This window comes from Micromys minutus (genome assembly GCF_963924665.1).
Source record: "Micromys minutus genome assembly, chromosome: 13".
Taxonomy (NCBI): Eukaryota; Metazoa; Chordata; class Mammalia; order Rodentia; family Muridae; genus Micromys; species Micromys minutus.
Genome location: NC_137982.1, coordinates 22,493,561 through 22,518,075, shown reverse-complemented (window position 1 = coordinate 22,518,075; position 24,515 = coordinate 22,493,561). Strand labels below are relative to the sequence as shown.

Sequence of the window (24,515 nt, the reverse complement as noted above, 5' to 3'; positions counted from 1 at the left end):
TTAAATCAAATGCTTTGAAAGAAAACCCAAACCTAAAAGGTATTGACCAAATGAGATGCTTAAAGAAGCAGATCAGAGTACACAAATGACCTGTTGAGGACATCCAAAAGATTTCAGAAAAGAACTCACTAAAGTGTTCCTAAGAAGATAATGCCAAATAATTTGGATTCAACAGATTCATGCTGGTATCTTGTTTCCACTCCTATGACTCCTCCTATGAAGGGTTAAGTGTGCTTGGAAATTCATGTTGGATGCTCAAATAGGCAAATAAATTTATTCTGGAGACAAATTTGAATGACCATGCCCTGAAACAAATATAGGTCACTCTAAATTTCATTTTCCAACATGGAACTCATTTCACAAATGTCTTTTAGTAACAGAATAAAAAAAAGTCCTAAATTGAGACACTCTTCAAATAAATTGGTAGAAATACCAAAAAGGTGAATTACTACCAAGGAGAAAATCTCAGCTATATTCCTCAAATGACATCTGGTAGAAAATAGGGCTTTATAAACATATTTCTGACAAAGCTTCTCTATATCATTTAAGCTCCAGTAAACCAACCAACTTGTAGAAAGTTCAGTTGGAAGGTATAGATGATTCTGGGTTACTTAATGGCCACAGAGAGTTGATTCTAGAGCAGATGAATTTCACACACACTAAAAAACAGAACTTAACAAACAAAATAAAGAAAACATTTTGGACATCTGTCTTAAATGTCCTGAGCCAAATATATTTTATACTCAGTCAATGTGATAGCTAATCCTATATTCTATTCTGACTGGGCTAAATGATATCAAGAAAGTTGGCCAAACAGTATTTATGGGTGCCTCTGTGTATTGTTTCTAGAAGAAATTAACATTTAAGGTGCTGGTCTGAGTAAGGATGGTGGTTTTGTGTGTGTGTGTGTGTGTGTGTGTGTGTGTGTGTGTGTGTGTTATAGATAGGCTCTAGCTAAGCTTCTGAGGGCTCCGAGAAAAGGAAAAGACACATGTGTCCTGCTATCTACAGAAGTAACATGTATTTTCTTCTACCCATATCCCTAGCATTTAGAATGTTTGGATTTTAAATTTCAGGACTAATGACTCCTGATGTCTTAGGACTTTGAATTTAAATTGAGAATTAGACCATTGGCTTTCCCAGAGTACAGATCCGAAGATTCAATCTGAACTGAAGCATCATCTGCCATTATTCTCTACCTCGCATAAGTTCAGTGGTTACACTTTTCAGTCACCTTAATGACCACGGACAATTCCCTTTAAATTTCCTTTTAAACTTCTATGCACTGTAATGCTTCTGTATTTTTTTTTTTTACAAAGAGCCTAACATTTTGTCCAAAATGATTAAAGACCTCTTTTCTTATCGTGTAGTATGGTTGATGATAATCTATATACCTTCTATTTTAGAACAAATTGTCTCTTATCAAGTATCTGTTGAGGAGTGTCTTTTGTGTCACTGGTTAGTTGATGTGTGACACAGAGGACTCATGGGGCTCTATTGGTGCTAAGATTTTGAGCTGAAAGTCCTGAGTAATCAATAGATTAAGGGAAGGTGGAAAAAGGATGGGAGACAAACTTCTCCTCTTCAATGGAAAGATAAAAATTATAGTGATTCTTTTTTATTTTGAGGTGGGCATCCTATAAATGAACTATTAGCTGTTTAAAGACTAAAAGGATTCCATCTGTAAGTCTTAGGGGGAACAGATTTCTGTTGTCTCAAGCAGTACTGTTATCTAGTTAACATAATGCTGAGGATGCCAACAAATTAATAAAACTCAGTAAGATTATGTTAGTCAGTTAATCCTGTGCCATCTCAGTAACCTTGGAATCACTAACACTAGAATCCAGATATTAGAAGGAGACATATAAACCCCAAAATGACTTTATGGGAATTTAATCTCCCTTAACTAATTACATATCACATTTGGATATATAGGGTCTATGATATTCTTGGGAAAAGAGACAAAATCAGCTTACATGAACTGGGGACCCTGTGACAATGCTACCCAGTAAAGTGAGAAGATAATCTTCTTTGTATCAGAGAAATGGTTGTAAAGAATAGTTTTAAAATATCAGTTTCCGTGTACTAAGGGACATGGTAGGTAATTGAAATAAGACTCACAAAATTAAATTTTGCAAGAACATATTAAACAAAAGGGAAATATTTATCCAGCTGGAGAGCCACATACATTGTACATTCCTGTGTCTTTAGTTGCAGTGTTAGCAGTTGTTAGTGGAGCTGAAGATATGGCTCAGAGTTTTCCAGCACATACTGATCTAGAAGAGGACCTGCATTCCTAGCATTCACACTGAATGGGTAACAATTATCTGTGCATTCAGCACCAGGGAGATCTGATACCCCTGTCCTCTGTAGCTCTAGCACTTTTGTGCACAACCCTACAGACACTCTCACATATATACATAACTAAAAATAATAAAATAAATCTTTAAAAAAAACCAGCTAACCATACTATACTGTTGGCTTTCCCTAATAAGGAAATAGTATAATACAAATATTCACCTTTAAAGATTGATTAATGCTAATTTGAAAACCTGTCTGAGAAACAAGGGAGGAGGCACAAACCATCAGAAGCCTGTAGGGACTGAGAAAAGGACAGTATTTCTGTCTAAACCTGAGTTGTCAGATGATATGAACTAGGTGGCTCAGGAACATAGGAGGGTCCAGGTTAGTTGATTCTGGTGGTCTTCATGAGGCGTTCCTATCCCCTTGCGACTGCAATCCTTCCTCCTACTCTTCCAGGAATCTAAGCTTCATCCATTGTTTGGCAGTGGGTGTTTGTACCTGTCTGAGTCAGCTGCTGGGTAGATCTCAGAGCACAACATGCTCCTGTCTGCAAGCGTAACAGAACATCATTAGTCAGGTTAGAGTTTGGTGTTTGCCCATGGATTTGGATTCAAGTTGGGCCAGTTATTGGTTGGCCATTCTTTCAGTTTTTGCCCCTTACCTTATGCCTGTATTTAGTGTGAACAGAATAAATTTTGGGTTGAAAGTTTTGAGGGTGGGTTGGTGTCTCTATTGTTCCACCGAGGTTCTTGCCTGGCTACAGGAGCTAGCTTCTTTAGGCTCAATAAACTCAATGTATTGAGTCACATACATGGGCTGGACCTAGGCCTCCCGTACATATATAGCATATATTCATCTCGAACTTCATGTGGGTCCTGAACAACTGTAATGTGAGATATTACAAAAGCCTGCCCATAGGATATGTTCTTTTAGCTGCCCTGCCTTGTCTAGTCTCAGGGGGAGAGGATATGCCTAGCCTCATAGGGATGTGAAGTGTCACGGGGGAGCATCCAGAGTGCCCAATTATGGAAAGTGGAAAGGGGAGAGAGTAAGAATTCTTGTGGGTGGCCATCGCCGGGTCTGCCGCGGGAGAAGCACAGGGGGGTGGGGTGGGGGCGGCGCGTCCTCGGCCTGTGTGACTAGCGTCGCCCGCGCGGCCTCGATCTGGGAAGGGTACAAAATGACCAACGAAGAACCTCTTCCTAAAAAGGTCCGACTGAGCGAAACAGACTTCAAAGTTGTGGCACGGGATGAGTTAATTCTAAGATGGAAACAATACGAAGCATATGTTCAAGCTTTGGAGGGAAAATATACAGATCTTAATTCAAAGGATGTGACTGGCTTAAGGGAATCTGAAGAAAAACTAAAGCAGCAACAGCAGGAGTCTGCACGCAGGGAGAACATTCTTTTCATGAGGCTAGCAACCAAGGAGCAGGAGAGGCAAGAGTGCACTACTCAAATCCAGTACCTCAAGCAAGTTCAGCAGCCGAGTGTGGCCCAACTGAGATCAACACTGGTAGACACAGCGATCAACTTGTTTTTCCTAAAAATGAAAGGTGAACTGGAACAGACTAAAGACAAACTGGAACAAGCCCAAAATGAACTGAGTGCCTGGAAGTTTACACCTGATAGGTAAACAAATCATACTCCCCAGTCAAGATTTCCCTGACTCAGACTTTTTGAGCCAAAAAAGCCACATCCTTTTACTGTCCAGCTTGTAATGGTTAATGTAAAACTTACCAGATCAACCTTGTGTTTCAGCTTCTTTCTCTTCCCCTCCCCCTTGCTTCAGAGGCCTGATGCCGTCGGACTATTCCGAAGAATAGGCCAACTCCGAAAAATTCCCCTTCTAGGACATGTAGACACTTGAGAAATGTTTCTGTTTGAAGAAAATAGAGGAAAAAACAGAAGTCTTAAGTCTGTGGCACACTGTGTCTTCAGACATTTTGGAGGATTGAAAACCTAGAGGTTTTAAATCATAAATTGAACATGTAAAATTCCAGTAAAATGTAAAAATGGAATATGCATCGCTCTTAAGCATGAGCACAGTGACTTAGAGACACTCACTGTACATCAGTTATGCCAATAAGACTGTGGACTTCATGACTGTTGAACTACTGGGTCAAAACTCAAATGAGGTGAATTTTGCCTTTAAAGGATTTACTTGCTAAGAACCAACTTCTCATAGCCATGAGACAATAACGTCATAGCTACCAGTACAAGTAGTGCATATATTAATCCTTAGCTCTGAGCTCTATATTACATAATGGAGCCTTAAATCTATGTGGTTTTTTTATCAATGGTTTGGTTTTTTTTTTTTTTTGAATGGTGGTGGAAACTGTAGATAACCTTAACTGAGGAATGTACAAATGTGAAGGTGTGGTCTCACACTTCAGGTTTAAACTGTTTGAAAGATTATAAGCATTCATTTCACAACTATATTGTATATGGTATTTGTCTGTGATGAGACTCCCATTATTCAGTAAACCCTCATCTCATTCGGCAGGCACATGTTAAACAGCATTGTCATTGGTGTTAAATGGGGGAATGTGCTCCTTCATTGTATTTGGGGCCTTTTGTATCGAATTCTTGATATTAAATTAAATGTGCCTTGAAATAAAAAATAATTGTTGTGGGCAATGAGCAGGATGTAGTAGTAGTAGTAGTAATAATAATAATAATAATAATAATAATAATAATAATAATAATAATAATAATAATAGTAATGTGTATTTAAAAATACATAGTTCATCAATGGAACATATAGTTTACCTGTAGAAGTCATCTTTATTGAAGAGGTCATATGTATTTTACAAATAGTTTGAAGTGAAAGTCCTGTAGAGTTCTGCTGCTTTGCTGGGATTCACTCACCTGTTTTTCCCACAATGTATTTGAAAAAGTTCTTAATGAATTCATTTTTTTTGTTGTGTTAATATAAAACATTCATGAAACTTCTAATTCATAGTAAAATGATGTGTGGAAAGACCTAAATCTATGCTCCCAAGCCATTTCCACACATATTTGGCTCCAGAATGGTCCATGTCCCTTATCCCTTTGAGGTGAAAGTGATCTCTTTTATCAACAGAAGATACTTGTGAAAGTTGGAGGAATAAATTGAATACAAGTTACTTCCCTTACATAGACAAATAAATAAAATGGGGCATAAAATTCAACATGCTAAAGCTACACAATGAATGTCAATAACTCAATAAAATGAATTTATCTAGAGAGATTAATATTTAACGTTCCTGGTTACACAATTCTCTGAACAGTATTTGGTGGCCACAGAGAATAATGTTTGCTTGTGAATCTGAGAAAACAGGACGGTATTCTCAGAATAAGGTTAAGGAGAAGAAGGACACAGGTGATCACATAGAAATTCCTGAGACTTTGCCACAACCATGAATGCCTTCCTTTGTGTCCCTTTTCACTCGGTGTCACCTGTGTGCATGTTTACTGCAATGTGCATTTAGTTATGGAGTTAAATATTTGAAATTATTTCATTACATTAGCCATTAGAGTATTTAATTTCAAAGAGGCTGGATGACTTTATCAACTTCAATTTACAGAAACATGGGATTAAAATGTTCTCATTGCCTTAAAAGTTTAGCATCTGAATTTTGATATATAATTTATTTATCAATGTATATCATTTGTTCTATATATAAAAACAATTAGGTGAGACAATCTCCACAGTTAACATTCTTATATATTTACATGACTATATGCTTGTCTAACTTTCATCTTTCTACTATACCTGATCGTCTGTCTGTGGAAGTTGACACATTCCATGTTTTCCATCTGTAAAGAGGAACCAGGAAGTCAATAATTGTTTTCATTTTATTAATTTATTCTCTTAAATATTACTTTCAAACCATGTATTTCCCCCCTCCACCCCTAACTCCCTTCTTCTCCCTCTCTGTCCTCTCCTCCTCTATGTCAATTCAAAAATGGGCTGGCTTCCCAGAGATATTAATCAAACATGTCATGTCAATTTGTAATAAAATTACGTACTTCACATCATATTAAGGGTTGATCAGGCAACCTAGTAGGAGAACAAGGGTCCTAAAACAGGTAAAAGCACCAGAAACATCACCAATGTCTCTATTAAGAGTCCTACTAAAACACCAGACTATTCAGCTACCACATATATACACTGGGTCTATGTTAGACCAATGAAGCCTTCCTGATTGTTGGTTCAGTCTCAGAGAGCCCCTATGAGTCCAGGTTTAATGAATCTGTGGATTTTCTTGTGGTGTTCTTGAAATCGCTGACTTAATTCTAAATGAGCACAGAGGTGAGAGAAATAGGTGAACTGATCATGTCCAGTTTACTTTTAGTCTGACATCTTGTCACCTAAGGCAAGCCTCCGACTCTGAGTGAGAACTTGAAAACCAAGGGTTACAATGGAACTAGGTTCAGTAGTAAAACCTATCTCCCAGTTGTTTATGAATCTGAGACAAGTAGATCAAACTTTGGGCAGCAATGTTCAGTGCCTGGCAGTGCTATAGGATGAGCTTAAGTCCTTTCTGTAATCTTAGAGAATCTCTAATGTGAAGTTTAAAACTAAAGAACAATGCATGTAGCTCATGAAAATACCTCTTCGTAGCATGTGGAAGGTTAGTCTTATACCGAAACAACAATATTATCTCTCTCTCTCTCTCTCTCTCTCTCTCTCTCTCTCTCTCTCTCTCTCTCTCTCACACACACACACACACACACACACAAACACATACACAACAAAAACAGCAATAACAGAGTCCAAAAAGATGGGGAAATTACTCTCAGCTGGAGGAAGGAAGTAAGTTTTGGTCTGACCTTTTGTTCTGTTTGTGCCTGGAGCAATCCAAAGATGATCAGCATTACTGGTCATGATGGCTTATCTTCACTCATTCTCATAACTGAAATAATGATGATGATGATGATGATGATGATGATGATGATGATGATGATGATGATGATGATGATGATGATGATAATAATAATATATGGTATATTTTTTAAGTTAAGTAAAAATAAATACTAATATTTATTTAAGTAGTATCTTCACAGACATACCCAAAGTAAGGCTTCAAATCTATCTGGACATTCTTTAGTCCACTCAAGGCCACATGATCAACTGGTCATTGGAAATTGATGATGAAAAACTAGGGTGGGCTAACAATGCCTGCATGATAATGGAAATTTGTGGAAATGACAGCAATTTCCTTGTTTTAAAATCTCAGACCCCTCATTCTTTTTTGCCCAGCTGGCTCTCTGAAACTTTTCTAAGTGTTTAGCAAATGTAGATTAAACAGGCCTAATATTCAATTTCATTAAAGCCATGGATACATGTGAAATCCAATCAAGTCCTCTCAATTTGAAGATCACAGATTCTAGCAGCGCCCAGCCTTAATTTAGCTTGTGCTTATCAGCAGCTGTGAAGCTGAAAAGCAGACTTACAGCCTCCAAATTCAAAGCAGTCACCTTTCCCACGAAAAGGGACAATGTTAAATCACTGCAAAGTCACCAGGCAGCACTCAGGAGCCTTGTGCTCAAGTTGTGTTTCTTCAAATGTGCCTTGACTATTAATCCAGTAAAAGCAAATAATAATAATAATAATTTCCAAAAACATAGCCAAAACCCTCTCCTTTAATACAAAACCCACAGACAAACATTAAGCAAAGAGAAACTCCACAGGAGAGGGGAGGAAACATTGTAAAATCCAGACGGAATGAGAGTACCAGGAGAATAGGGCTCAATAGTATCAACCAAGTGTGGCTTATGAGGCTCAGAGAGACTGATGTAACAACCATAGCGTCAGAGATAGAGAGAGATGTGTCTTTGCCTCTTTTGCCTACTTGTAGGACCTTACCCCTACTACTGGGACATTGCATTCATCCTTCATAGGAAGATTTGAACCTAGTCTTGTTACATCTTCTTATGTCCAAAATTTGGTGAATATCACTGAAAATCTTGCTCTTTTCTGAAGAAAAATGGAGGATCAATGGATCTGCCAGACTGGAAGTCTGGAGGAGGGTAAGGTGTGACTATATTATACGAGAGAAGAGTAAATACAAAGTACAGTGTTCCTTATGGTTGTGCATACAGAGGAAGTGAATGCACTTAAATTACTTTACTTGAGTAGTATTGCATTTAAAAAAAAAAGTATTCTATGTTTAATTCATTTTACAGTTTGCCTCCCCTCTCTGCCAAGGGCACCACATTGGATACAACAGGTTTTAGAAACTAAAATTTTCTCCTTAAAGTAAGTTAAAATTATATTTTGCCTAAAGATATACAGATTTTTTTCCAGACTTTTTTGTAAGAATAGGCTATGCCTGAAACAGTTACACACACATTCTTGGCATCTTCTGAGAGCATTCTATAGCCTGAGAGAACATGGATTGCAGATTTAAAGCTATGTGCCCTCTGAAGGCAACTCTTAACGGACTTTATTGATGAGTTTAAATTGATCAAAAAGCAGAGTGAACTGCTTGATTTTTGTACTTCCCAGACTGGCACAAACTTTATTATGATTTTTCTGATCCTTCTTGCCAGTACCCGTCACTCATACTTCTGAGGCAGGCCCAGCCCTTCGGTGGTTTGATCTTATGCCTATGACCCTAGGCTACCAACTTTCCCGACTTTTAATGATCACTTTTATCTTCCTTAGAGGGAAAGTCCATAGTCCTGCATGTGGTCTGTTCTTCCAGGGAACATTAAGGACATTATGTTCAGGAATCAGCTTAGGGAAGCCACTGCAAAGGACCCTGACTAGGGAATATTGGTGTTAGTAGAAATTTAATTTTACCATTTTTCTGTTAAAAACAACCCAGAGACTTCCAATTTTACTTCCCCTTAGAGCTTAACTCAGTATATTTTTTTTGTCCCTGTAAGCATTCAGACCAATTTCATCTTTAAAAAAGCAAATAGAAAAAAAATCTTAGTTTAATCATCACTTCCAAAAGGGGGAGGGGAAGAAAAGGGATATATAATTGTTATCCTCTGAACAGTGATTGCAGTCATGCAGAGATGGTGGTTTAGAGACTATGATATAAGATCCATTATTATTATGTTTTTCTTTCCTTTGAGGATTACTGATTACTTTCTTTTCTCTTTCTTTCATTCTACCCACTTCTGGTCATGTGGTTTGAGCCTTGCTCCTTCTATAGTATTCTGAAATATTTCCCTGTGACATCATGATGAATTTAAACAAGAGAATGACTTCTAAAAGCTAGTTCCACAATATTGCTGACAAAAATTGGATGCATCTGTGGGCTGTGCTTTATGGTACCCTGCCTAAGGTTTCTGCAAACCCATATACTATGCTCTGTATAAAAGGAAAACTCTGAATGTCCTTCCTTTGCTTTTAAGCATAGATCAGATATTTAGGTCCCTCAGTTTTGCAAAAACATGTTTGGGATTTAGTTTAACACATTTTTAAAAGTAATAAGGATTAATGTGATGGAAGACTTATTTTTAAAACACAGTTTTAATAGCTATTAGACATTACTGTTTGTAGATCTTCATTGTACTCAATATTTTTGATCATCTTTTATACTTTTGCATAGCTATGTTTTCTAGTTCTTTTCTTTTATATTTTATTTTCTTCAGGGTAATTCCTCCATTTCCTGGGATTTGATGGAGATGAGTATCACATTTTTTTTACCATAAATACTGTGATAAGTTAATTGAATTAGTGAGTGATGTGTTGATTAAGAGGGAAGTCCTATTTTTGTTAGCCTAGATAAACTGCACAAGCAATGGTTTTTATGGTGATATTTTCACATGTGCCTATTATATATTTTAATTATTTTCATCACTCTCATCACCTTCTTTATTCCCTTCCCACTTCCATATTTTCACAAGTACAACAATCTCCCTTTAACTTTAACAGGATTTTCATCTTTTAAAATGTAACTTTAAGATTTCTATATAAAACGAAGTTATCAATCCATTTCTAAGTCATTTTTTCCATGATTTAAAATTTAACACGAATCTGACAACTATCTCCATTTTCTGTGAATGATACAGTTTTGATCTTTGTGACTTAATAAAACTGTCCTGTACAGTTTTTCACATTTTCATTATCCAATCACCCATTTTTAGGTATAGATTTATGTCATTTTGTCTTCTCCATTACTGTGAATAGTGCTAAAATTTTTGAGAAGTCAATTATATGCACTGCAGAAATGGAAGGGGCTTGCACAAATCAGTCTCTCATGATTTATCTGTGGGTGTCAAGTGTGGACTAAAGATCAGGCCTCATCGTGCAAGTAAAGAGTTGTGATGCAGAAGCTAGCAACCAATGATTGGTCAATAAATTTGTCTTCTGTCTTGCTTTCAAAAGAAAACAGTGTATTTTGCTATGCTTTTTCAAATTTCCACAAAACTGATAATTCAATCAGACTTTCCCTTGTAAAATAGTCTGGGTTGACGATATTTGCAAAATCAACTGAAATATTTCTGAACATTTGAAAGGAAACTATTGGCATGTATAAATCCATCAAATATGACACTTTAACAGGACATGCTAAGAGTTAAAAGAAAATAGAATAAGAATATTGTATATTCAACAAGAATATAAGTTATACATTAAAAAATGTACTTGGTAGTAATACAACTTATCCATTAACCTGAGCAGAAGTCTTCATTTTACAATCACAAACAAACAGTATATTTTATCTGGGTATTCTTTTAAATCCCACATTCACTACATTTACATAAACTTTATAATAAATTCTTAAGTATGATAGAAACAGAAACTACTGAGAATCCTACTACACACTTGATTACTGAAAACAACTTTGAAGTAATAATAATAAAAAAAAGATTGCTTTGGGATTCCAAACTCTCATTGTCAAGAAACCTGAACATTTGTGGACTTAGAAGAGAAATATTTTGAAGACAAGATTTTTCTGATCAGAATTCTGAAATAACTATGAGATCAGGTGTATTTTAGGATATACTGAAATGTAGGTAAAGAGTGAGACCAAAAAAAATGCAGTGAAATGAAGAGGACTGGAAATTGAACTACAGTTACAGATCTCTTTTTTAACCAGTGCCAGCTCATTTAATAAAGGGGATGAGATTCTGTGGCACATCAGGGCTGACGAGTATAGAAGATACTCTGGCCTTAGAAGTATAGAAGCCACTGTCCAATAGGAGTTCTCAGCATCTATTCAAATTTGAATCATTTTAGATGAAAGTTATATGTAGGATTCTGGACACCACTTACTAATATTCTAGTTTAATTGGTTTGAAATAATGTCCAGCCAATGTCTTGTGGTTTTTGTTCTCTTTTCTTTTTCATGTTTTTTTAAAAATCTTTCTAAATAAACTACAGAAGTCTAACTGTTGTCATGGCAGAATAATATATTAAATCCTCCTGTCAACAACAATAAGTGTAGTGGTAAGAAATATAAAAGACATGTAGTTGGAGGCTACTAAACAAGAATCAGAAAACAAGAAAAGAGAAGTGTGGCCTTTGAAGAAGTGAAAATGTTGTTAACACACTGTTTCCTAATAGACCAGACTTTCTGCTAGAGGACAATATTAAGATCCTCAAATGCAGATGACACATGCACAAGCAGCAGTCTTTCTGGACAGAGGAAAGGATGATAATGAAATAAATTTGCAAGAGGATGTAAAATTGAGAAGACTAAGTAAGCCACAGATTCTGCAGTATCCTAACCTGCATTAAGTTCAGAAAATAGTAACTTAAATTCTTCAAAACCTGATTAGTGATACACATATTTTATTTGCTTCATTGGGCTTTAATTAAAATTTATGCAAGTTTGATGGATTTCTGGAGATAAATATGTCCCACATGTTTCTAAAACTAAAAATATCTAAATATAGAAGTCAGCAGGACTGTATTCCTTGTGAAACTTGGATGGGAGAATCATTCCTTGAATATTCTAGTTCTTAGAATTCCAGGTAGGCATTTCTATGAGTAAGTAACTTCCACTGTCTTTCATAACTCCAAAGAATCTCCAGATTTCCCCTGTAAGGAAATTTATCGCTGGATTTGTGAACCATTTAAATAATCCAGGATGATCTTTTCTTGAAATATTTAAGTTAATTGTATTTGTGAGGATTCTTCTTCAAAATGAGGCTATTCTACAAGTTCTAGAGGGTTGACTGAATTCAGTTCACTACATACATAGGTCTAAAAAATGTTAATAGTTTCCTTTAGTGCTGTATTGTGTTGTCTGTTGCTGTAAAAAAGAAAAACAAAAAAGCATTGATCAAAAGGAAGTTGGGAGAAGAAAGGGCTTCACCATAGAAGTGACACACCGGAAACAAGTAAGCTGATGTCAGATCCACACATCTCCTTCTCTTTCTCTAGATCTAATAACTTTAGACTCATCTCCAGCTCTGTGGCAGAACACCTGTTCTGGTTTCCTTTCCTCTATGACATTATAATCAAAGGATCACAAAGATCTCCTTAAACTTCTTCTCCAAATCTCCTTATTACTCCAGTTTTCTATACCAGCAGGCATTCACTGGGAACACGCCTGCTCAACAGGTCAGAGACACTGGTAAGCCAACAGAAGACCTTCATTACTCTATCTTCTCCTCCAAATCTAGTCGCATGTCTTGCTCTGCAACACAACACCGGTTGTAGAACCCCCTTTCTCTGGATGCAAGAGACCATTTCCTCCTCACCTACATCCCCAAACACCTTATCTTATATCTCAACCCCAAAATTCAGCAAGGAACATCTGCTAACCCATAGGCCATGCCTGCCAGAAAACCAGGTAGGCTGACTATACACCATGTCTTCCTGGATTTCCCTAAATAAATTCTTCCTGTCTCAACCTGAACTCTGCAGCAGAACACCTCCCATCCTATCTCGAGTCCATTCCTCAGTTCTTGCCCTTGTAAACTTTTTTGTCAACTCATTGTTTTGTCCTAGCCCCTAAACCACAGCAAACATCCCCTGTTAACACAAGAACAACTCCTGCCAGGGAAACAAGTAGGCTGACATGGATTTAAACATTTCTTTCTGCTCATTCAGATCAAATACCCCCAGTCTCACCTTCAGCTCTGTAGCAGCTCTTAAGCACTGCTGCAATCTAGTTTCTCTCTGACTCCACACCCAATACATTACAAAGATCTTCTTCTTAATTCCTTACTTCCTTACCCCAACTCATTCCATTATCCCAAACTTCAATGCCAGTATGCCTAACCAGGGAACATACAAACTAATCAATCAAGGGAAATAGGTTCACAGAAAATTTTCTATAGGACAGCACATAACCACCAACTTCTTCCAATGTCCAGTTTGGAAGTAGAAACCAAGAGACAAAATACCCAGCAGAGATTAAACAAGATAATGTTAATTAGACCTAAAATCATCCAATTCCCAGATTCCTGCACATCAACATAAAAACAGAATCAATAATATCAAGGACAATATATATCTACTGGAGCATAACAAGTCTACCAGAACTGATACTAAATATTCTAAAATACTTGGAGCCCAAGAAAAAGACCTTGAAAGATCTGATATGAGGATGATAGATGGTCTTAAAGAGAAAATGATTATGTCTACTAAAGAAATCTAAGGAAACATAAACCAAGAATATTAATAAAACCTTCAAAGAAATATATAAACACACACACACACACACACACACACACACCAGTGCAAAGAAAATTAATTAAATTATTCAAGACTTAAAGATCGACATAGAATCAACAAAGAAAACCCAAACTGAGAATATTCTGCAAATGAAAATGTAAGTATTTGAAAAGGAATTGCACAGGCAAGCTTCACCACTAGAATATAGGAGATATGATAAAAATGAATACATTAGTTATGGAAAATGTTAAATCTAACAATCTTTTGGCACAAACTATTAAGGAAATATAGGACACTATGAAAAGACCTAGTTTAAGAATAATACCAATAGAGGAAGTAGAATAAGCCCAGCTCAAAGGTCTATAAAACATTTCAACAAAATCAGGAAAAAATAAAATAAGAAAGAAAATACCTATAAAAGTTCATAAAGTATAGAGGACACAAAATAAATTATCCAGAAAAATGTCCCCTACCCATATAATAATCAGAACAACCACTGAGCCACCTCTCTATTCTTCCTAAATGCATAGAACAATGAAAACTTATTAAAAAGCTGCAAAGAAAAAAAGAAAAAGACCAAGTAGCATATAATGGCATATTGGTTAAACTTATATCTAATTTCTCAGTGAAGACTCTAAAGACTAGAATGGCCTATATAATGCAGACTGTAAGAGACCATAGATATCATTAAAGACTATTATACCCAGCAAAACTTTCAATCACCACAGATAGACAAAATAATATATTTGATGATAAAAAGAACTTTAAGCAATCTTTATCTACAAATTCAGCCTTACACTAGGTGCTAGGTGCTAAGAAAAAATTTCTACCTAAAGGAGTTTAACCAAAACTATGATAACAGAAAAAATAAATAATTCTAGACCAACAATATCAAAGTAAGGGACACACATACACACATCACCAACACCATTATCACCTACCACCACCATGAAAAATAACTAAGTAACTAGTATCAATAGCCACTGGTGATTGATATCTTTCAATATCACTGGCCTCAGTTTCCTAAAAAAAAAAAAAAAAAAAAAAAAAAAAAAAAAAAAAAAATATGAGACTAACAGAATGAATTTCAAATTAGGACCCAATGTTTTGTTGCATCTAATACATTTCAATATCAAAGGTAGGCACTAATGATTTGGAAAAAGATATACCAAATAATGGAGTTAAGAAACAAAGCTTGTGCAGCCACTATAATATATAACAAGACAAAATTCATACCAAAACTAAACAGAGGGGGCAGGGAAAGACACTACAAATTAATCAATGGAAAAATCAATCAAGGTGATGATTCAAATTTTTACATATTTTCCCCAAACATAATGGCACACAAATTCTTTACAGAAACACTGCTACAGCTTAAATCACATAATGACACCCCATCACGCTGATACTTGAAATCTTTAATACCCCACTTTAATTGCTAGATATGTCATCTAGACAGAAATTGAGCAGAGAAATGTTAGAAACCACTGGCATTATGAAGCATATGGACATAACAAATATTTACAGACCTTTTTATCCACACACAAAATATGACTCTTTCTCTGAACCTTATGGAACTTTCTCAAAAATGGACCACATACTGGAACATAAGTCAAGTTTAACAGTTATAGAATAAAATGAAATACTTCTCTGAATTTTATCACACTACTACAGATTAAAGCTGTGTATCAACAACAACCAAATGGATAGGGGCACAGAAAGTTTACAAACTAGTGGAAAGTAAACAAATCTTTAGTGAATAAAAAATTGTTTAGAACAGAAATATAAAAAGTTACATTTTGTCTAGAATTGAAAAAAAAAAAAAAAAACAAACATACAACTTACCCAAACATATGGGATACAATGAGAGCAGTTTGCAGAGGTAAATTTATATTATTAAGAAAAAAAAAAAAACTGTGAAGATAAGAAGTAGCAATTTAATAGCACATCTTAAAGGCCCATAGCAGTGGTTCTCATCTGCGGGTAAGAATGACTTGGGGACTCACGGATTAGATATTCTGCATATTATATATTTACATTAAAATTCATAACACTAGCAATATTATATCTATAAATTATCAGAAAAATAATTTTATAGTTAGGGATCACCACATCATGAGGAACTAAGTCTATTAATGGGTTGCAGACTTAAGAAAGTTGAGAAACATTGCTGTAGACCAACAACAAAACCATCACACCAAAGAAGGTAGAGAGCAAGAAACAAACATCTTGAGGCTGAAATGAATCAAATAGAATAAAAAATAATATATAAGAATCATAATCGGGGAGATTCAGGGACACAGGCGTGGTGAGACTGTGCTGCAAGTAGCCAGGACGCAGAGAGGTCTAAATCGAGCGCCCGGAAAGCGATTCCCCTCCCGCAGATTGGTTCAGGGGAGCAGTAACTCTGCTTGGTTTCTACCTGGCAGGCCCCTGCGTGCAGAACAGGAGCTCAGGCCATCTGCAACCAGGAACAGCTGAGATCCAGGGACACAGACCTGACAAGACTGCTCTGCGAGTATCCTGGGCTCAGAGAGGTCTGGGTCAAGCTCCTGGAAAGCACACTGCCCCCCCCCACTGGTTCAGGGAAGCAGAAACTCTGCCTTAGGGCCTAGGTTTCCAACTGGAGGGCCCTTGGGTGCAGAACAGGCACTCAGGCCATCTGCCACCAGGAACAAAGGAGATCCAGGGATTCAGGCCTGGTGAGACTGCATTGTGAGTAGCCTGGGTGCAGAGAGGTCTGTGCCCAGCACGCATAAAGCATATCTCCAATACATTGGTTCAGGGGAGGAGGAACTCTGCTGTAGGGACTCGGTTTCAACACAGATGGCCCTTGCCTGCAGAACAAATACTCAGGCCATCTGCTACTGGGAAGAACAGAGTTCGAGGGATACAGGCCAGGTACACAGGAGAGACAGGAACCAATCACTGAAACAAGACCACATATAATCACAGACAACAAGACGGCAAGAGGAAAGCAAAAGAACTTACCCAAGGGAAACCAAGACAACCTAGCAACACCAGAACCGAGCATTCCCATCACAGTAAACAGCAGAATGCCAAACACTCCAGAAAAAGAAGACTCAGACCTGAAATCATACCTCAAGATGATGATAGAAATACTTAAACAAGAACAGGGGGAAAAACATAAAGAAATAGAAGCTTTTAAAGAAGAAACAAGAAAACACTCAAAGAAATCAAAGAATTAGAGAAAAACAGAAGAAATGAAATAAAGAGATGAAAAAATGAAGAAGGAAATAAAATGGAAATGGAAACGATAAAACAAAAAGAACTAAAAGAGACAAGCATGGAGATGCAAAACCTAAAAAAGAAATCAGGAGTCACAGATGTAAGCATCTCCAAAAAACTACAAGAGATGTAGGAGAGAATCTCAGGGGCTGAAGACAACATTGAAAATGTAGACAAAACAGTCAGAGAAGATGCAAATGCCACAAAATTTCTAATCCAAATGTCCAGGAGATACAGGACACAATGAGAAGACCAAACCTAATGATAATAGGAAAGAAGAGGGCAAAGAATATCAACTAAGAGACACAGTAAATATCTTCAACAAAATCGTAGAAGAAAACGTCCCTACACTTAAGATTGAGATGACCATGTGTCACGCGCCCACGCTTCCCGCCACTAGGAACAGGCGTGCAACAAACAAACAGATTCTTCTGCAGATAACCTTTATTGTCCAGCACTTTGAGCAGGGGGCTTCTTGAGCAGGAAACTTCTCTCTGAGCCGGGGACTCCCTACCGGGTTCTACTGTCTAGGCGACCTCTCACTCGCAGTCCCCCACGAGCGATCTCTCTGTCCAGTCTCTGTCCACGTGGGACCTCCCGCAATCTCTTTTACTGAGTCTCTCTCTACGTGGGATCTCCCACAACCTCTCCTATCGGGCTTCTCTCCACGTCGTATCTCTCTGCCATCCCTCCACGTGGGGTTTCCCGCAATCTCTCCACTCTCTTCCTCTTCTCCTCACGTGGGGGAGAAATGCACTGCTATATATATCTAGGAGACTTGTGTTGCTACCTGATTGGTGCATCCTCCTGTAGTTTAATCACATGCCCCAAGAGTGGGCTGTGACTTATGTGGTGCATGCGCATTAAGTCTCTTGGCTGGGCAACAGCTCTGTTTGCTGAGTTCTCAGCGGGAAGCCGGCGCCATGTTTGGATGCGGCACAAATGGCTCCCTACAACCATGAGAATAAAAGAAGCCTACAGAACTCCAAAAAAAGTGGACCAGGAAAGAAAATACCTCCCAACACATAATAGTAAAAACGCCAAGTGCCAAAGGAAAGAAAGAATACTAAAAGCAGCAAGGGAAAAGGTCATGTAACATATAAAGACAGACCAATCAGAATCACACCCAACTTCTCAACAGAGAACATGAAAGTTAGAAGATCCTGGACAGACATCATAAAGACCCTAAGAGAACACAAGTGTCAGCCAAAGCTGCTATACCTAGAAAAACTCTCAATCACCATAGATGGAAAGGCCAAGATATTCTAAGACAAAACTAAATTTACACAATATCTGACCAAAAGCCCAGCACTACAACAAATCACAGGCGAAAAACCTAATACTAGGAGGGAAAATACATCCTAGGAAAAACAAGAAAATACCTAAGCAAGGAAACCAAAAGACGAAAGACACACAGATACAATTCTACCTCTAAAAGCAAAAATAGCAGGAAATAGCAACCACTATTCCTTGATATCTGTTAACATAAATGAACTCAATTCCCCAACATAGAGACATAGGCTATCAGACTAGATACATAAACAGAATTAAGCATTGTGCTGCATACAAGAAACTCATCTCAGAGACAAAAACAGACACTATACACAGTAAATGGTTGAGAAAAAAACCTTCCTAGCCAACGACCCCGAGCAACAATTGGAGTGGCCATTCTAATATTGAATAAAATAGATTTCAACCAAAAGTTATCAAAAAAGATAAGGAAGGAAACTTCTTATTACAGGGAAAATTTGTCAGGAGAAACTCTGAATACTTAATATATATGCTTCAAATACAAGAGCATCTGCAATCATAAAAGAAACCTTGCGAAAGTTCATAAAAATACATGGCACCACACACAATATTAGTGGGAAACCTCAACACCCCACTCTCATCAATGGAAAGATCATTGAAACAGAAACTGGACAAGGACGCAGTGAACCTAGGAGGGTTGTGAACCAATAGAAATTAATAGACATCAACAGAACATATCATCTTAAAACAAAAGAATACACCATCTTCTCAGCACTTCACAGCACCTTCTCCAATATTGACAATGTAATTGGTCACAAAACAAGCCTCAATATATATAAGAAGATTGAAATACAGCCCATGCATCCTATCAGACCACCATGGTCTAAGGCTGGTCTTTAATAAAAACAAAGACATAGAAAAACCCATATACACATGGAAACTAAACAATGCTCTATTAAGCAATAGCAGGGTCAATAAAGAAATAAAAAAAAATTAGGGATTTTTAAGAATTTAATATTAATGGAAACACTACATACCCAGAACTATTGAATGCAATGAAAGCAGTACTTAGAAGAAAACTCAAAGCTCTGCTTGCTTCCAAAAAGAAACTGGAGAGAGCATACACTAGCATCTTGACAGCACACTTGAAAGCTCTAGAACTATAGGAAGCATATACACCCAAGAGCAGCAGCTGGAAAGAAATAATCAAACTCAGAACAGAAGTTGACCAAATAGAAACTAAAAGAACCATTGAAAAAATAAAGATAACCAAGAGCTGGATAATTGAGAAAATTAACAAGATTGATATACCCTTAGCCAGACTTACTAGAGGGCAAACAGAGAGTATTCAAATTAAAAAATCAAAAATGAAAGTGGAGACATAACAACTGAAACTGAGGAAATTCAAAAAAATCATCAGATCCTACTACAAAAGCCTATACTCAACAAAGCTGGAAAATTTGGAAGAAACGCCTAGACAGATACCAGATACTAAATTTAAACCAGGACCAGGTAACCATCTAAATAATTCCATAAAACCTAAAGAAATAGAAGCAGTCATGAAAAGACTCCCAAGCTAAAAGAGCCCAGGTCAGATGGGTTCAGTACAGAATTTTATCAAATATTTATAGACAACCCAATACTAATACTCTCCAAACTATTCCACAAAATAGAGTCAGAGGGAAAACTACCTAAGTGATTCTTTGAGGCCGCAATAAACCTAGTTCCTAAACCACACAAAGAACCTACAGGGAAAGAGAACTTCAGACCAATCTCACTTATGAACATTGATGAACTCAAAAAAAAAAAATCCTTGCAAACCGAATAGAAGAACACATCAAAATGATCATTCAACATGATCAAGTAGGATTCACCCCTGGAATACAGGGATGGATTAATATAAGGAAATACATCAACGTAATCCACCATATAATCAAACTCAAAAAAAAAAAAAAAAAAAACACCACATGGTCATCTCTCTACATGCCTAGAAATCATTTGACAAACTTCAACACCCCTTTATTTAAAAGTCTTGGAAAGAACAGGAATCCAAGACCCATACCTAAACATAATAAAAACAAAATACAGAAAACCGATACCAACATCAAACTTAATGGTGGGGAAACATGAAACAATCCCACTAAAATCAGGGACTGAACAAGGCTGCCCACTCTCCCCCTACCTATTCAACAGAGTACAGGAAATCCTGGCCAGAGCAATTAGATAGCAAAAGGAGATCAAGGGGATACAAATCAGAAAGGAAGAGATAAAAACATCACTCTTTGCCCATGACATGATAGTGTACTTGAGTGACCCCAAAAATTCCACCAGAGAACTCCTACAGCTGATAAACAAGTTCAGCAAAGTGTCTGGATTTAAAATTAACTCAAACAAATCAGTAATCTTTATCTACTCAAAGGACAAACATGTTGAGAAAGATATTAGTGAAAAATACCCTTCACAATAGTCACAAACAATATGAAATACCTTGATGTGACTCTAAGTGAAGGACCTATATGACAAGACCTTCAAATCTCTAAAGAAAGAAATCGAGGAAGATCTCAGAAAATTGAAATTTCTCCCATGCTCATGGATTGGAAGGATCAACATTATAAAAATGGCCATCTTACCAAAAGCAATCTAGATTCAGTGCAATGCCCATCAAAATTGAAACGCAATAATTTATAGTGTTGGAAAGAGCAATGTGCAATTTTATCTGGAATAACAAAGGAATAGTAAAATCCATCCTGAACAACAAGAAAACATTTTTGGGAATCACTATCCTTGACCTCAAGCTATATTACAAGGAAATTGTCCTAAAAACTGCATGGCACTGGTACAGAGATAGGCACATGGATCAATGAAATAGAATAGAAGATATGAGCCCTCACGTATATGGTCACCTGATTTTTGACAAAGGAGCTGTATGTAAGCAGTCAATGGAAAAAGGACTGCCTCTTCAACAAATGCTGTTGGTCCAACTGGCACTCAGCATGCAGAAAAATAAAAATAAACCCTCCTTATCTCCTTGTACAAAGCTCAAGTGCAAGTGGATCAAAGATCTCCACATTAAACCAGGTACACTAAAACTATTAGATGAGAAAGTAGAGGAAACCTTAGAACTCATAGGCACAGAAGAAAATTTCTTAAATAGAACACCAATAGCTCGAGCTCTAAGGTCAAAGATTAACAAATGGGACTAAATGAGATTGCAAAGTTTCTGTAAGGCTAAGGACACTTTCAAGAAAACAAAACAGTATTCAATAGAGTGGGAAAAGATCTTTACCAACCCTACATCAGATAGAGGCCTACTATCCAAGGTATACAAAGAACTCAAGAAGTTAGACACCAGAGAATCAAACAACCCTATTAATAAATGGGGTACAGAGCTAAACAAAATGTTCTCAATTGAGGAATATAGAATGGCTGAGGAGCATCTAAGTGCTCGACATCCTTAGCCATCAGGGAAATGCAATTAAAACAACCCCGAGATTCCACATCACACCATTCAGAATGGCTAAGGTCAAAAATTCAGATGACAGCAGATGCTGGCAATGATGCAGAGAAACAAGAAAAACTTCTCCACTGTTGGTAGGGTTGTAAACTGGCACAGCCATTCTGGAAATCAGTCTGGCAATTCCTCAGAAAATTGGACATAGTACTTCCTGAAGACCCAGTTATTCTCTTCTGGGCATATACCCCAGATAAGCTCCTACATACAACAAAGATTCATGTACCACAATGTTCATAGCAGCCCTATTTATAATAGCCAGAAGTTGTAAAAACCCAGATGTCCTTCAGTATATGAATGGATTCAAAAATTTTGGTATATTTACACAATGGATTACTATTCAGCTATCAGAAACAATGACTTTATGGAATTCTTAAGAAAATGAATGCATCTACAGAATAACATTCTGAGTGATATAACCCAGTAACAACCACATAATATGTAGCCATTGATAATTGGATACTAACCTCAGAAAGCTCTGAACACCCCAGAAACAATTCACAGACTATATGAAGTTCAAGAAAAAACAAAGGCCAAAAGAAAAAAGTAAAAAAAAAAAAAAAAAAAAAAAAAAGTAAAAAGTAAATTTAAAACCATTATGCTTAATCTTTACACACCAAAAAAACTGACAATTTTCAGGTTACAACTTGTTTTTCATGTAGTTTATGCTCATTGTAACTGGTAAGATTTTAATACATACTATCAAACCTTTAAAAAAATTACCTATTGACAAAATATATTTGTACACTTTTATGCAAAATTGCTTAAAATCTGTACATTTATCTTTGTTTTTTTAAAATGAAGTTGTTCAATTTAAAATAATCTTTGTTTTTTAAAATAAAGTTCAATTTATAAAAAAAGAAAAACAAAAAATTAAGAATCCTTACTATAAGAATTAAAGGTGTGCACAAATTTAAAAAAAGAATAAAATAGAACAATACAAAAAAATTCAATAAAAACAATTAAGCGGTTCTTTGAGAAAGTCTACAAAATAGACATACCTCTAGCAAAATAAATAAAAGACATAGAGAGAGAATATTCAAATTAACAAAATCAAAAATACAAAAAGCATCATAACAACAGGCACTGAGGAAATTTCGGTAATTCTTTTAGCACAGAATTATGTCATTTCATATGAGAGCTAATGCCAATAGTCCTCAAATCATTCTGTAAATTAGGAAAAGGAGTGTTTCCCAATTCCTTTTATGAGGACACAGTACCTGATACCTAAATAAGAACCAACAACAATAGCAACTAATTTCTCTATTGAACATAGACACTAAAATACTTGAAAATCAAATCTAAGACCACATTAAAAATTTAAAATATCTTTCAGCATGATTGATTACACTTTCAGAAATGCATTTAACCTCAGAGATGCAGGAATGTTCCAACTTATGAAAACAGTAAATATTATACTGAATCTAAACAAACAAGAAAATAAAATGGTACATGGTCCGATTGTTAGATGCACATAATGCTTTTGACAAAATTCAACAGTCCTTCATGATATAAGTTCTGAACCAATTAGGGACACAAGGGACATTGCTGAACATAATAAAGGTTCAGCCAGCCCATAATCAACATTAACATAAATGGAGAGAAACTCAAAGCACTTCCACTAAAATAAGGAACAATAGAAGAGTACCTTCTCCAAACTTACTCAGCATAGCACCTGTAGCCTTAGCTAGAGCAACAAGGCAACATAAGAACCCAAGGGAATACAAACTAGAAAATAAGAAGTCAAAGTATCTTTATATACCGTTATGATAATACACATAAGTGGCCTTCAAAATTCCATTGAAACATTCCTACAGCTGATAACTACTTTCAGCATAATAGCTGGATACAAAATTTACTCACAAAAATTAGTAGCCCCCCCTGTATGTAAATGACAAAAGAACTGTGAAAGAAATCAGGGAAATGGAAACAACACCTTTCTCTAACCAACTAAGCAAAAGATGTTTATGATAAACCTTTCAAATTTTTGAAGAAAGAAAGTGAAGAACGTATTGCAAGTTGGAAAGATCTCCCATGATCATGGATTGGTAGAACTAACATAGTAAAAAAAGTTCGTCCCACAAAAAGTAACCTAAAGAATTAATGCAATCTCCAATAAAATTCCAACTGAATTCTTCCTTTTAGGCAAGTTTAGTTTTTCTCACATTGACAAACTCACAGAGTTTTTGAAGGATAATGGTCAACTTCACATGGAAACACAAAAAACTCAAGATAGCTAAAACAATCCTGAACAATAAAGCACTATCTGAGGTCTCATCATGAATGATCTTAGGATGTACCACAAAGCTACAGTAATAAAAACAAACATGTTGATCATTGATGTTCCAAACACAAGCCCATTTACCCATGGGCACCCGGTTTTCTTTATAAAGAAAGTAGAAATTCACAATGGGGTAAAAAGACAACTTATTCAACAAATTGTATTACTTACACTGAATGTCTGCTCCTAGAAAAATGCAAATAGATTCATACCTACCATTCCGCATAAAAGTCAACTCCAAATGAAAAAAATATTTCTCAGCATAAGAAATATAAAACCTGATAAAAAATAAAGAGGGGAATAACGTTAGACTATTTGGCACAGGAAAAGTCTGTACAGAACACCAT

At 36.4% G+C, this 24,515-nt stretch overlaps 1 protein-coding gene across 1 annotated transcript; it reads left to right on the top strand.

The window, feature by feature from the left end:
• Positions 1–3,484: 3,484 nt before the first annotated feature.
• On the top strand, positions 3,485–4,130 carry LOC308428896 (pre-mRNA-splicing regulator WTAP-like; the record flags this gene model as incomplete). The annotated part of the gene is made up of 2 exons (XM_080927469.1): positions 3,485–3,936; positions 4,097–4,130. The coding sequence occupies 2 exons, from the start codon at positions 3,485–3,487 to the stop codon at positions 4,128–4,130; spliced, it is 486 nt and encodes a 161-aa protein (XP_080783595.1).
• Between the last annotated feature and the right edge of the window lie 20,385 nt (positions 4,131–24,515).